Source organism: Rhinichthys klamathensis, unplaced genomic scaffold (assembly GCF_029890125.1).
Source record: "Rhinichthys klamathensis goyatoka isolate OS25496 unplaced genomic scaffold, OSU_Roscu_1.1 h1tg001095l_1, whole genome shotgun sequence".
Classification (NCBI taxonomy): Eukaryota; Metazoa; Chordata; class Actinopteri; order Cypriniformes; family Leuciscidae; genus Rhinichthys; species Rhinichthys klamathensis.
The window spans coordinates 214,478-230,000 of record NW_026607339.1 but is presented as its reverse complement, the minus strand read 5'-3'; the positions used below and the strand labels follow the sequence as shown (position 1 = coordinate 230,000).

Here is a 15,523-nt window from a genome sequence, read left to right as displayed (position 1 = left end):
CAATAGGCTATAGATAATGCTTTCTAATGCTGAAATGTGTCATTTATTTATAAACAAACTATATAATGCTCGGACACCCTCGGTCTGAGCAACTGTTGAGCGCGCTCACGGACACATTCGGTCTCTCTCGCGCATTGAGCGCGCTCGCACCGTTCGCTTCGATTTTGTCCACTCCGGCGCCTCATAAACACACACACACACACACACCAGAGAAAAAACTTTGCAGGTCTTATGGCGGAGAGAGCCTACTCGGATGAAAACCGCTTCAGTGAGTTCAATTATAGTAACGCCACATTTTTTTTGTCAGTAACGGTAACTGCGTTGTAACCGGGGAAACAGTAATTCGTTAGATTACTGGTTACTGAAAAAGATAACTGATCTGGGATCTGTGGTGTTTCAGGTGATGCGGATCGTGGATAACGTGAGGCCGGACCGCCAGACCGTGATGTTCTCCGCCACGTTCCCGCGCTCGATGGAGGCGTTGGCGCGCCGGATCCTGTCCAAGCCCATCGAGGTGCAGGTGGGCGGCAGGAGCGTGGTGTGCTCCGACGTCGAGCAGCACGTGGTGAGTCCTGCCTTACACTAGCTTGGAGTTATGGGTAAGAGTACTTGAAAGCTTCAAGCAAATGCGTATATTAAAAGTGGGATCAGTAGTTTTTGAAATATGCTGTTGGCCAATGTTGATATTTGAAACCCAAACGAACACACCCCTTCATTGCTCCGCCTCCAAAACTCCGCCTCCAGTCCTACCAGCCGAGTCGGTCTCGAACCCGATCCCCTGCAAGCGAGTCGAGTGCACTAACACTGAGGCTAAACACCTCATTCACTAGCAGTCGTAGCAGCGCAACAGAATAATGCTTCTCGAAAAATAAAGTGCAGATGATGAACGAACGACAAGCACAAAAATGACCTTACACTACACAATAGTAATTACACTCAAGAGTCGATTATTAGTTGCAACAGCACAGCAGCTCCAGACACACAATGACTCTGAAATCCATTGTTACTCAGTGTTACTCGCTGTCACTCGCATGTTACCCAGTTACTCTGTTACTCGCGTGTTACTCGCGTGTTACTCGCGTGTTACTCGTGTGTTACTCGCTGTGTTACTCAGTGTTACTCGCATGTTACTCAGTGTTACTAGCATGTTACCCAGTGTTACCCAGTGTTACTTAGTGTTACTTAGTGTTACTTAGTGTTACTTAGTGTTACTTAGTGTTACTTAGTGTTACTTAGTGTTACTTAGTCTTACTCGCGTGTTACTCGCGTGTTACTCGCGTGTTACTCAGTGTTACTAGCATGTTACTAGCATGTTACCCAGTGTTACCCAGTGTTACCCAGTGTTACCCAGTGTTACTCAGTGTTACTCAGTGTTACTCGCTGTGTTACTCGCTGTGTTACTCAGTGTTACTAGCATGTTACCCAGTGTTACTCAGTGTTACTCAGTGTTACTCAGTGTTACTCAGTGTTACTCAGTGTTACTCAGTGTTACTAGCATGTTACTAGCATGTTACTAGCATGTTACTAGCATGTTACTAGCATGTTACCCAGTGTTACCCTGTGTTACCCAGTGTTACCCAGTGTTACCCAGTGTTACCCAGTGTTACCCAGTGTTACCCAGTGTTACCCAGTGTTACCCAGTGTTACCCAGTGTTACCCAGTGTTACCCAGTGTTACTCGCTGTGTTACTCGCTGTGTTACTCGCTGTGTTACTCGCTGTGTTACTCGCGTGTTACTCGCGTGTTACTCGTGTGTTACTCGCTGTTACTCGTGTGTTACTCGCTGTTACTCGTGTGTTACTCGTGTGTTACTCGTGTGTTACTCTGTTACTCGCGTGTTACTCGCTGTTACTCGTGTGTTACTCGCGTGTTACTCGCTGTTACTCGTGTGTTACTCGCTGTTACTCGCGTGTTACTCGCTGTTACTCGTGTGTTACTCGTGTGTTACTCGTGTGTTACTCGCTGTTGCTCGTGTGTTACTCGCTGTTACTCGCTGTTACTCGTGTGTTACTCATGTGTTACTCGCTGTTACTCGTGTGTTACTCGCTGTTACTCGGTGTTACTCGTGTGTTACTCGCTGTTACTCGCTGTTACTCGTTGTTACTCGTGTGTTACTCATGTGTTACTCGCTGTTACTCGTGTGTTACTCGTGTGTTACTCGCTGTTACTCGCTGTTACTCGCTGTTACTCGCTGTTACTCGTGTGTTACTCATGTGTTACTCGCTGTTACTCGTGTGTTATTCGCTGTTACTCGTGTGTTACTCGTGTGTTACTCGTGTGTTACTCGCTGTTACTCGTGTGTTACTCGTGTGTTACTCGTGTGTTACTCGTGTGTTACTCGCTGTTACTCGTGTGTTACTCGCTGTTACTCGTGTGTTACTCGTGTGTTACTCGCTGTTACTCGCTGTTACTCGTGTGTTACTCGTGTGTTACTCGCTGTTACTCGCTGTTACTCGTGTGTTACTCGTGTGTTACTCGCTGTTACTCGCTGTTACTCGTGTGTTACTCGCTGTTACTCGTGTGTTACTCGTGTGTTACTCATGTGTTACTCGCTGTTACTCGTGTGTTACTCGTGTTACTCATGTGTTACTCGCTGTTACTCGTGTGTTACTCGTGTGTTACTCGCTGTTACTCGCTGTTACTCGTGTGTTACTCGCTGTTACTCGTGTGTTACTCGTGTGTTACTCATGTGTTACTCGCTGTTACTCGTGTGTTACTCGCTGTTACTCGCTGTTACTCGCTGTTACTCGTGTGTTACTCATGTGTTACTCGCTGTTACTCGTGTGTTACTCGCTGTTACTCGCTGTTACTCGCTGTTACTCGCTGTTACTCGTGTGTTACTCGCTGTTACTCGCTGTTACTCGTGTGTTACTCATGTGTTACTCGGTGTTACTCGTGTGTTACTCGTGTGTTACTCGCTGTTACTCGCTGTTACTCGTGTGTTACTCGCTGTTACTCGTGTGTTACTCGCTGTTACTCGCGTGTTACTCGCTGTTACTCGCTGTTACTCGTGTGTTACTCGCTGTTACTCGCTGTTACTCGTGTGTTACTCGTGTGTTACTCGCTGTTACTCGCTGTTACTCGTGTGTTACTCGCTGTTACTCGTGTGTTACTCGCTGTTACTCGCTGTTACTCGTGTGTTACTCGCTGTTACTCGTGTGTTACTCGTGTGTTACTCGCTGTTACTCCCTGTTACTCGCTGTTACTCGCTGTTACTCGTGTGTTACTCGTGTGTTACTCGTGTGTTACTCGTGTGTTACTCGTGTGTTACTCAGGTGTTACTCAGGTGTCACTCAGGTGTTACTCCGGTGTTACTCCGGTGTTACCCAGTGGTTACTCAGTGGTTACTCAGTGTTACTGATGTTACACTCAATGTTACAGCATCTGTGTGTGTGTCAGTGAGAAACTCAGGTTGTGTGTTTGACAGATCGTCATCGAGGAGGAGAAGAAGTTTCTGAAGCTTCTGGAGATCCTGGGTCACTATCAGGAGAAGGGCTCGGTCATCATCTTCGTGGACAAGCAGGAGCACGCCGACGGCCTCCTGAAGGACCTGATGAAGGCTTCGTACCCCTGCATGTCCCTGCACGGAGGTCAGAGGTCATCACTCACATCTACCCGTACATGCAGCCAGATAATCCCTTAGTCATCGCATTGATGGCTCAATCGCACTGAAAGCCTTCATATAAACGCCTTAATCGAGCCGATTGAGCTCGATCCCAATTAAATTTAATTCATAAATTTAATTTAAAACCCAATTTAATTCGATCCCCCGGATTAAAAGCGGTGGTTTATTCCTTTTATAATCCGATCGATAGGACATGTCAACACTTGATCGGATTGAAAACCGAAACTGAAAGAACTGCGCATGTGCAATGAGCTGTTCTCCTGTTGAATAAAGTGTTGTATAAAAGAATGTCTCGACATCCTATAATCCTCCTTTCTCTGCGTATGTTCAAACGGGCATCCCTATAGACTAAACACGTGATGCGCATGTGCACGCCGTCAGCGTATTCACGGATTTGCATTTTTTAAGTTTGCGCTGAGATGACGTTTAAAAAATGTTACGCTTGCACCTTGGAACCTGTTTCAGGGTTTGCGTTCTCGAGCACCAAACACTGTTGTTGTGCGGGTGAGCAGGCATTGTGTTAGCGGCCCCTAAGTTAATAACTAATGATCTCTGCAACGGAAGTGAATCAATCAAAACTAACTTTATCTGGATAATAACTTTATTCTAGAGCTGCTGTAAAGCCTAACTATCTCTGTGACTGTAATCTCCTGTTATCACTGTAAAGCTGCTTTGAGACAGTCTGTATAGTTAAAGCGCTGTATAGATGAAGCTGACGTGAGTGTGTGGTTACCCAGGCATTGACCAGTACGACAGGGACAGCATCATCAACGACTTCAAGAACGGGGCGTGCCGTCTGCTGGTGGCCACCTCCGTCGCCGCGCGGGGCCTCGACGTCAAGCACCTCATCCTGGTGGTCAACTACAACTGCCCCAACCACTACGAGGACTACGTGCACCGCGCCGGCCGCACCGGGAGAGCCGGCAACAAGGTGAGCGCACACGCGTGACCGGAGAGAGGAGTGTGTGTGAGCGGGTCTGCACACGCGTGACCGGAGAGAGGAGTGTGTGTGAGCGGGTCTGCACACACGTGACCGGAGAGAGGAGTGTGTGTGAGCGGGTCTGCACACACGTGACCGGAGAGAGGAGTGTGTGTGAGCGGGTCTGCACACACGTGACCGGAGAGAGGAGTGTGTGTGAGCGGGTCTGCACACGCGTGACCGGAGAGAGGAGTGTGTGTGAGCGGGTCTGCACACGCGTGACCGGAGAGAGGAGTGTGTCTGATGTGTGTATGAGCGGGTCCGCACACGCGTGACCGGAGAGAGAGTTGTGTCTGACGTGTGTGTGAGCGGGTCCGCACACGCGTGACCAGAGAGAGGAGTGTGTGTGAGCAGGTCCGCACACGCGTGACCGGAGAGAGAGGTGTGTGTCTGACGTGTGTGTGCTGTGTTGTAGGGATACGCGTACACCTTCATCACTGCAGACCAGGTGCGCTACTCTGGGGATATCCTGAAAGCCCTGGAGCTGTCCTCCACACCCGTGCCCCCCGAGCTCGAGCAGCTGTGGACCGGCTTCAAGGAGCAGCAGAAGGCCGTGAGAGACAGACACACACACACACACACACATACATACACACACACACACATACATACACACACACACACTAACACTAGACATTCACCATACTTTCCCCAATGTCCCTTCTCTTACGTTCTCGTCATTCACGCGTGTGTGTGGTGTGCGCGGTCGTTCACGTGTGTGTGTGTGTTCCCGCAGGAGGGCAAGAGCATCAGGAGCAGCAGCGGGTTCTCCGGGAAGGGCTTCAAGTTCGACGAGACGGAGCACGCGCTGGCCAACGAGAGGAAGAAGCTGCAGAAGGCTGCGCTCGGCCTTCACGACTCTGATGACGACGACGCGGCTCTCGACGTGAGTCTCACATCACACACACACACACACACTCACTCAGTGTTCAGTGACTGAAGCCTCGTGTGTGTGTGTCCTCAGATCGACGAGCAGATCGAGAGCATGTTTAACTCTAAGAAGCGTGTGAAGGACTTCTCGGCCCCGGGCTCCTCAGGGGCCCCCGCTGTGGGAGTGAGTGGCTCTGTGAGCTCGGCCTCGGGCCCCAGCGCTCCCTCTGCTGGAAACATACAGAAGCTGGAGATGGCCAAGAAGCTGGCGCTCAGGATACAGGTGCAGAAGAACCTGGGCGCCGAGGCACAGGTGACACACACACACACACACACACAGCAGAAAATACATCCTTTTAGGAATTACACAAAAGCGTATTTTCTGTAAATGAAACGGCTTTTCATTTAGTTTCAGATCATTTTGTAATACAAATATATTCATATAATTTGGCATTGTGATGTAATATCAAGTAGGGATGGGCATTTCTGTCTATTTCTCATATCGATCATTGACAGGTCTCAAAACACAAGCACTCGAGTACTCAGGGGCGGGGCTTGTGCGGGGGCGGGGCTTGTGCGTCATGAAAATATTTTAAGACTGTTACGAAAATTAATGTTGACAAATAAAAATATGACATGAAAACATGAACGTATGACTAGAAGAAAAGAATACAGCTAGATTATGATGCATCAACGTTATGGAGAAAGAGCCGGGAGTAAATGCTCCAGTAACTGAAGCCCGTTCAGTGACGCATCCTGTGAGATTAGTAATCAGATCTCCTACATGCAGAACATAAACGTAATATTACACCTTGCACCTGCAATAAGGACACGAATGCGCTAGTTTTTACAGTCAATGTTTGAAAGGGAAACTCACTTCACTTCTCAGGTCTGAAGCTGTCTAACGCTAACCAATCAGAGCTCAGGAACCGCCCCAAATGCTGCGATAACCAATCAGATCTCAGGAACCGCCCCAAATGCTGCGATAACCAATCAGATCTCAGGAACCGCCCCAAATGCTGCAATAACCAATCAGAGCTCAGGAACCGCCCCAAATGCTGCGATAACCAATCAGAGCTCAGGAACCGCCCCAAATGCTGCGATAACCAATCAGATCTCAGGAACCGCCCCAAATGCTGCAATAACCAATCAGAGCTCAGGAACCGCCCCAAATGCTGCGATAACCAATCAGAGCTCAGGAACCGCCCCAAATGCTGCGATAACCAATCAGAGCTCACGAACCGCCCCAAATGCTGCGATAACCAATCAGATCTCAGGAACCGCCCCAAATGCTGCGATAACCAATCAGAGCTCACGAACCGCCCCAAATGCTGCGATAACCAATCAGATCTCAGGAACCGCCCCAAATGCTGCGATAACCAATCAGAGCTCACGAACCGCCCCAAATGCTGCGATAACCAATCAGAGCTCAGGAACCGCCCCAAATGCTGCAATAACCAATCAGATCTCAGGAACCGCCCCAAATGCTGCGATAACCAATCAGAGCTCAGGACCCGCCCCAAATGCTGCAATAACCAATCAGATCTCAGGAACCGCCCCAAATGCTGCGATAACCAATCAGAGCTCAGGAACTGCCCCAAATGCTGTGATAACCAATCAGAGCTCAGGAACCGCCCCAAATGCTGCGATAACCAATCAGAGCTCAGGAACCGCCCCAAATGCTGTGATAACCAATCAGACCTCAGAAACCGCCCCAAATGCTGTGATAACCAATCAGATCTCAGGAACCGCCCCAAATGCTGCGCTAACCAATCAGAGCTCAGGAACCGCCCCAAATGCTGTGATAACCAATCAGAGCTCAGGAACCGCCCCAAATGCTGTGATAACCAATCAGAAAAGTGAGAGATATACGTTTAAAAAAGGCGTTTTCATGCTCGCTCGTCGCGGTCTCCATCGAGTACTCGTGCCCATCCGCTGTATCAAGCCAGTCTCAGATATATTTGTATTACCTTTTGATATAACTGAATATCCTCAGGTGTGAGGCACAGCCACAGATAAACCGCTGTGTTCACGACACTGAACTGTGTGTGTGTGTGTGTGTGTGGCCTCAGGACGTGATGCAGCAGGCCACGAACGCTATCCTGCGCGGCGGGACGATGATCGCGCCCTCGGTCTCCGCTAAGACCATCGCAGAGCAGCAGGCGGAGAAGATCAACGCTAAGCTGAACTACACGCCGGTGGAGAAGCTGGAGGAGGAGCGGCAGGCCAACGACAACAGCGAGACCGTCAAGAGATACGAGGAGGAGCTGGAGATCAACGACTTCCCCCAGGTGACACACCTGCAGTACACACACCTGCAGTACACACACCTGCAGTACACACACACCTGCGATACACACACCTGCGATACACACACCTGCGATACACACACCTGCGATACACACACCTGCGATACACACACCTGCGGTACACACACCTGCAGTACACACACCTGCGATACACACACCTGTGATACACACACCTGCGATACACACACCTGTGATACACACACCTGCAGTACACACACCTGCGATACACACACCTGCGATACCTGCGATACACACACCTGCGATACACACACCTGCGATACACACACCTGCGATACCTGCGATACACACACCTGCGATACACACACCTGCAGTACACACACCTGCAGTACACACACCTGCGATACACACACCTGCGATACACACACCTGCAGTACACACACCTGCGATACACACACCTGCAGTACACACACCTGCGATACACACACCTGCAGTACACACACACCTGCGATACACACACCTGCGATACACACACCTGCGATACCTGCGATACACACACCTGCGATACACACACCTGCGATACACACACCTGCGATACACACACCTGCAGTACACACACCTGCAGTACACACACCTGCAGTACACACACCTGCAGTACACACACCTGCGATACACACACCTGCGATACACACACCTGCAGTACACACACCTGCGATACACACACCTGCAGTACACACACACCTGCGATACACACACCTGCGATACACACACCTGCGATACCTGCGATACACACACCTGCGATACACACACCTGCGATACACACACCTGCGATACACACACCTGCAGTACACACACCTGCAGTACACACACCTGCAGTACACACACCTGCAGTACACACACCTGCGATACACACACCTGCAGTACACACACCTGCGATACCTGCGATACACACACCTGCAGTACACACACCTGCAGTACACACACCTGCGATACACACACCTGCGATACACACACCTGCGATACACACACCTGTGATACACACACCTGCGATACACACACCTGCGATACACACACCTGCGATACACACGATACACACACCTGCGATACACACACCTGCAGTACACACACCTGCGATACACACACCTGCGATACACACGATACACACACCTGCGATACACACACCTGCAGTACACACACCTGCGATACACACACCTGCGATACACACACCTGCAGTACACACACCTGCGATACACACACCTGCAGTACACACACACCTGCGATACACACACCTGCAGTACACACACACCTGCGATACACACACCTGCAGTACACACACACCTGCGATACACACACCTGCAGTACACACACCCCTGCGATACACACACCTGCGATACACACACCTGCAGTACACACACCTGCAGTACACACACCTGCAGTACACACACCTGCAGTACACACACCTGCAGTACACACACACCTGCGATACACACACCTGCGATACACACACCTGCAGTACACACACCTGCGATACACACACCTGCAGTACACACACCTGCGATACACACACCTGCAGTACACACACCTGCGATACACACACACCTGCGATACACACACCTGCAGTACACACACCTGCGATACACACACCTGCAGTACACACACCTGCGATACACACACACCTGCGATACACACACCTGCAGTACACACACCTGCGATACACACACCTGCAGTACACACACCTGCGATACACACACCTGCAGTACACACACCTGCGATACACACACCTGCAGTACACACACCTGCGATACACACACCTGCAGTACACACACCTGCGATACACACACACCTGCGATACACACACCTGCAGTACACACACCTGCGATACACACACCTGCAGTACACACACCTGCGATACACACACACCTGCGATACACACACCTGCAGTACACACACCTGCGATACACACACCTGCAGTACACACACCTGCAGTACACACACACCTGCGATACACACACCTGCGATACACACACCTGCGATACACACACCTGCAGTACACACACCTGCGATACACACACCTGCAGTACACACACCTGCGATACACACACCTGCAGTACACACACACCTGCGATACACACACCTGCAGTACACACACCTGCGATACACACACCTGCAGTACACACACACCTGCGATACACACACCTGCAGTACACACACACCTGCGATACACACACCTGCAGTACACACTAGAGGTCTGCACGCAGTGCACGGGCTTTAATCTGAAGCCCGAACCCGCGATCATTTAACCCGACCCGACAATCACATTTACATATTAAGCCCGAACCGAACCCGAGCTCCATTCTGTTTCTCACAGCAAATACCATTTTTGCAATATGCTATGTTGTATTTAATGATTGCTTGACATATTAAACAAATACATGTAGGCGCAGCGGCCCTATCAGCAGCACAGCAGTAAGAGAAGAAACTTACCAATTACGTAACTTTGCTGTGGTCGAACAGGTGTAACAGTCACAAATTTCTCTGGAACTCAAACTTTAAACTTTAAAAAGTTCACGCACTGTTGCAAAACTATTTACACAAACGTCCTTCTCAGATGTACCTGTCTTTTTGCTGTCATACACCAAGACAGCTCTGCAAGCTCTACACTGCACGTAACCACCAAAGAACGTATATTGACAAGAAGTGAAAGCCAATAGAACGTTCCATTGCAACACCAGCGCCAGCAGCAGCCCTACGCGTCCGCCATTTTGGGGTGAAAGCGACTCGGCAGTCATATATTATACATATATTAGTCCAGTGCAGAGGTCATTTTTAGTTTGAAATAATTAGGTGATTATTTTAACTCACAACAGTTAACGTTATATCCGTTAAAAAGAAGTTGCTACTTAACCAGGCGTTCCCCCACATAACTTGAGACAGAGAAGTTCAAGGATTTAATTAATTATATTACTCTCCACATTAAGTGTGACAGGTAAGAATAAAGTGATGTAAGTTCATAAAGTTATAATAACGTTAGACCGTTTCCCAGAAGGTACACATTACGTTACATACAAAAATAAGTTATCAATGAAATAAATGAATTCAGCAAATAAATTGTACTAAAATGTAAATGTTGGACAATAAATATATAACAGCAATAGAATAGCTTTACAGTAAACTGTTTTTTGCAGTACTATCTTATATTAATGACCGTTAAAGCAAGACTATGTAAACAAAAAAACACAGCCACTGTCCAAAGTGGCAATTAACGTTATATGATAACGGACACAGCAGTGCATCATGTTCTATAAGATCATCATGTTTGTAGCATGATCCAGGGGATTAAAACATACAAAATATATTTCAGGCCTAGTGCAGTTGGTAACTAATAATAGTAGTAAATGTGTAAAGTTGCATACAATGGAAATACTCACTAATGCAAGAAAAAACTACCTCAGAAAACTGTTATCTGTGCTGTTGTTCAGTCACTCCAGTTGGAATTTTCACCCCAAAATGGCGGCCGCGCTACCGAAGCGCCACCTAGTGGCTGTTACCAAAAAAGCATCAGAGTTTCGCCTCTTGTTCTTCTATACTCTTTGTAACCACTGGGCTCTTTACTGGTTGAAACGACAAGATCATAATGCTTCCAGATTGCAGCTTTTCCTGCATCATTTGGAACTGTCATAAGTTTTCCCTCAGTAATTGTTTGCTTTATCAGACTCATGGTTTGCTTGTTGTCGTCTGCTGTCTGTCTGTATTGTGACTGAAATAGAGCGCGAGAGCGGTAGCACATGCTCAAAACAGTTTTGTGATATAAATGATATGATAAAATATAACAAATAAAATAAAAAAAAGATATATATATATCATTATCATTATCATTATATTTGAGAGAGAGAGAGCCTGTGTGTCTGACTGTGTGTATGCACATATTGCACATCTGCGCACGTATGTACACACACCTACAGTACACACACCTACAGTACACACACCTACAGTACACACACCTACACACCTACAGTACACACACCTACAGTACACACACCTACAGTACACACACCTACAGTACACACACCTACAGTACACACACCTACAGTACACTCACCTACAGTACACTCACCTACAGTACACTCACCTACAGTACACACACCTACAGTACACACACCTACAGTACACACACCTACAGTACACACACCTACAGTACACACACCTACAGTACACACACCTACAGTACACACACCTACAGTACACACACCTACAGTACACACACCTACAGTACACACACCTACACACCTACAGTACACACACCTACAGTACACACACCTACAGTACACACACCTACAGTACACACACCTACAGTACACACACCTACAGTACACACACCTACAGTACACTCACCTACAGTACACTCACCTACAGTACACTCACCTACAGTACACACACCTACAGTACACACACCTACAGTACACACACCTACAGTACACACACCTACAGTACACACACCTACAGTACACACACCTACAGTACACACACCTACAGTACACACACCTACAGTACACACACGTACACACACCTACAGTACACACACCTACAGTACACACACCTACAGTACACACACCTACAGTACACACACCTACAGTACACTCACCTACAGTACACACACCTACAGTACACTCACCTACAGTACACACACCTACAGTACACTCACCCTTCAACCCCAGGCTTGCTACGATAGTCGGTGTTACCGGTGTTCGGTCGCAGCACCGGTTTCATCTCTTGCCCACCGCGGCACTGCAAAAAAAAAAAGTTTAAAGTGTTAAAAATATTTAACACAATTACGCAGTATATCCTATCCGTTTTTCTGTCACCCGTTGACTAGCGTTGTATGATCACGCTCTTATTAATGTGAATGCTTTTAAGACTAAAGAGACCGCGCTGCCTATTACACACACACACACACACACACGACCCACAGAAAAGAGCGCGTCAGTATCGAGTTCTCTTTCGGGCTTGAACAAACCATAACAAACAAATTATGCCAAGATGTGGGTTTTGTCGAGTGTCCTCATAAGAGCAGTCTTATGATTTAAATAAAGTCTTAAATGACCGTAGAGATTTGTGGGAAATGGGAGCGTGTCGATCGCGTGTCAGCAGCGGCCGGCCTTAAAGGGGCATTAATGATAATCACAGAGCACAGGTGGGAGTAAATGACTCACTCAGACCCGCGCCAGGAGGACTGTTACACCGGTAGCCTCATAATCATGAACACACTCCGCTATCTTACCCGTCTCCGGCGAGCGGCGAGGACTCTTCCTGAAGCGCAGGGAGCCGCAGCGGCTCGTTTCATTCGCTCAGGATGAATATCGCTGGTGTTTCAGGGCTTGGATTTCGTCGTCACACATAAAGTCGTCTCTCTGCACTAAATTGAGTGATTTTATTCACCCTGCTAGGTAGTCTGGATACCATGGACCAAATTTTCGCCTCATCTAGGGAACCAATCACAGAACGGGGAGGGAGCAGCAAGACGATGACGCGTCTATGCGACACACCGAAGCAGTTTATACCTATGGATCCAACATGGCAGCAGACGCGGAGTTACCCTTTGATGCAGCCTGGCCGTTTCACACCGCGAGCGTGAGCAGCGTCAGCGTAACTACACCGCCACTGCAGCTGCGCGAGAGTATTCACACCGCGAGCGTGAGCGGCGTCAGCGTAACTACACCGCCACTGCAGCTGCGCGAGAGTATTCACACCGCGAGCGTGAGCAGCGTCAGCGTAACTACACCGCCACTGCAGCTGCGCGAGAGTATTCACACCGCGAGCGTGAGCGGCGTCAGCGTAACTACACCGTCACTGCAGCTGCGCGAGAGTATTCACACCGCGAGCGTGAGCAGCGTCAGCGTAACTACACCGTCACTGCAGCTGCGCGAGAGTATTCACACCGCGAGCGTGAGCAGCGTCAGCGTAACTACACCGTCACTGCAGCTGCGCGAGAGTATTCACACCGCGAGCGTGAGCGGCGTCAGCGTAACTACACCGTCACTGCAGCTGCGCGAGAGTATTCACACCGCGAGCGTGAGCGGCGTCAGCGTAACTACACCGCCACTGCAGCTGCGCGAGAGTATTCACACCGCGAGCGTGAGCGGCGTCAGCGTAACTACACCGTCACTGCAGCTGCGCGAGAGTATTCACACCGCGAGCGTGAGCGGCGTCAGCGTAACTACACCGCCACTGCAGCTGCGCGAGAGTATTCACACCGCGAGCGTGAGCGGCGTCAGCGTAACTACACCGTCACTGCAGCTGCGCGAGAGTATTCACACCGCGAGCGTGAGCAGCGTCAGCGTAACTACACCGCCACTGCAGCTGCGCGAGAGTATTCACACCGCGAGCGTGAGCGGCGTCAGCGTAACTACACCGCCACTGCAGCTGCGCGAGAGTATTCACACTGCGAGCGTGAGCGGCGTCAGCGTAACTACACCGTCACTGCAGCTGCGCGAGAGTATTCACACCGCGAGCGTGAGCAGCCTCAGCGTAACTACACCGCCACTGCAGCTGCGCGAGAGTATTCACACCGCGAGCGTGAGCAGCGTCAGCGTAACTACACCGCCACTGCAGCTGCGCGAGAGTATTCACACCGCGAGCGTGAGCGGCGTCAGCGTTACTACACGGTCACTGCAGCTGCGCGAGAGTATTCACACCGCGAGCGTGAGCAGCCTCAGCGTAACTACACCGTCACTGCAGCTGCGCGAGAGTATTCACACTGGAGCGTGAGCGGCGTCAGCGTAACTACATCGCCACTGCAGCTGCGCGAGAGTATTCACACCGCGAGCGTGAGCAGCGTCAGCGTAACTACACCGTCACTGCAGCTGCGCGAGAGTATTCACACTGGAGCGTGAGCGGCGTCAGCGTAACTACATCGCCACTGCAGCTGCGCGAGAGTATTCACACCGCGAGCGTGAGCAGCCTCAGCGTAACTACACCGTCACTGCAGCTGCGCGAGAGTATTCACACTGGAGCGTGAGCGGCGTCAGCGTAACTACATCGCCACTGCAGCTGCGCGAGAGTATTCACACCGCGAGCGTGAGCAGCGTCAGCGTAACTACATCGCCACTGCTGCTGCGCGAGAGTATTCACACCGCGAGCGTGAGCGGCGTCAGCGTAACTACACCGCCACTGCAGCTGCGCGAGAGTATTCACACCGCGAGCGTGAGCAGCGTCAGCATAACTACACCGTCACTGCAGCTGCGCGAGAGTATTCACACCGCGAGCGTGAGCGGCGTCAGCGTAACTACACCGCCACTGCAGCTGCGCGAGAGTATTCACACCGCGAGCGTGAGCGGCGTCAGCGTAACTACACCGCCACTGCAGCTGCGCGAGAGTATTCACACCGCGAGCGTGAGCGGCGTCAGCGTAACTACACCGCCACTGCAGCTGCGCGAGAGTATTCACACCGCGAGCGTGAGCGGCGTCAGCGTAACTACACCGTCACTGCAGCTGCGCGAGAGTATTCACACCGCGAGCGTGAGCGGCGTCAGCGTAACTACACCGTCACTGCAGCTGCGCGAGAGTATTCACACCGCGAGCGTGAGCGGCGTCAGCGTAACTACACCGCCACTGCAGCTGCGCGAGAGTATTCACACTGGAGCGTTTGTACAGTGTCACAGCAGCGGCTCCAAAGCTACATAAGCGAGCAATTCTTTACAAAGACAACTATACATTTGTTTTTAGAAGCTGGTCATTTATAACATTGATAGTCTTGAAAGTTTGTAATGGGGAGGTGTACCACATT

The 15,523-nt window shown here is 50.0% G+C and overlaps 1 protein-coding gene across 1 annotated transcript in view; it reads left to right on the top strand.

The window, feature by feature from the left end:
- Window positions 1-15,523, top strand: part of ddx46 (DEAD (Asp-Glu-Ala-Asp) box polypeptide 46) — a gene marked incomplete at its 5' end in the record, with an annotated part of 50,555 nt that overhangs the window by 22,466 nt on the left and 12,566 nt on the right. The window contains 7 exon segments of the mRNA XM_056244784.1: window positions 401-565; window positions 3,427-3,589; window positions 4,362-4,555; window positions 5,019-5,156; window positions 5,340-5,489; window positions 5,568-5,786; window positions 7,546-7,764. Coding sequence (XP_056100759.1) covers window positions 401-565; window positions 3,427-3,589; window positions 4,362-4,555; window positions 5,019-5,156; window positions 5,340-5,489; window positions 5,568-5,786; window positions 7,546-7,764 — 1,248 coding nt within the window.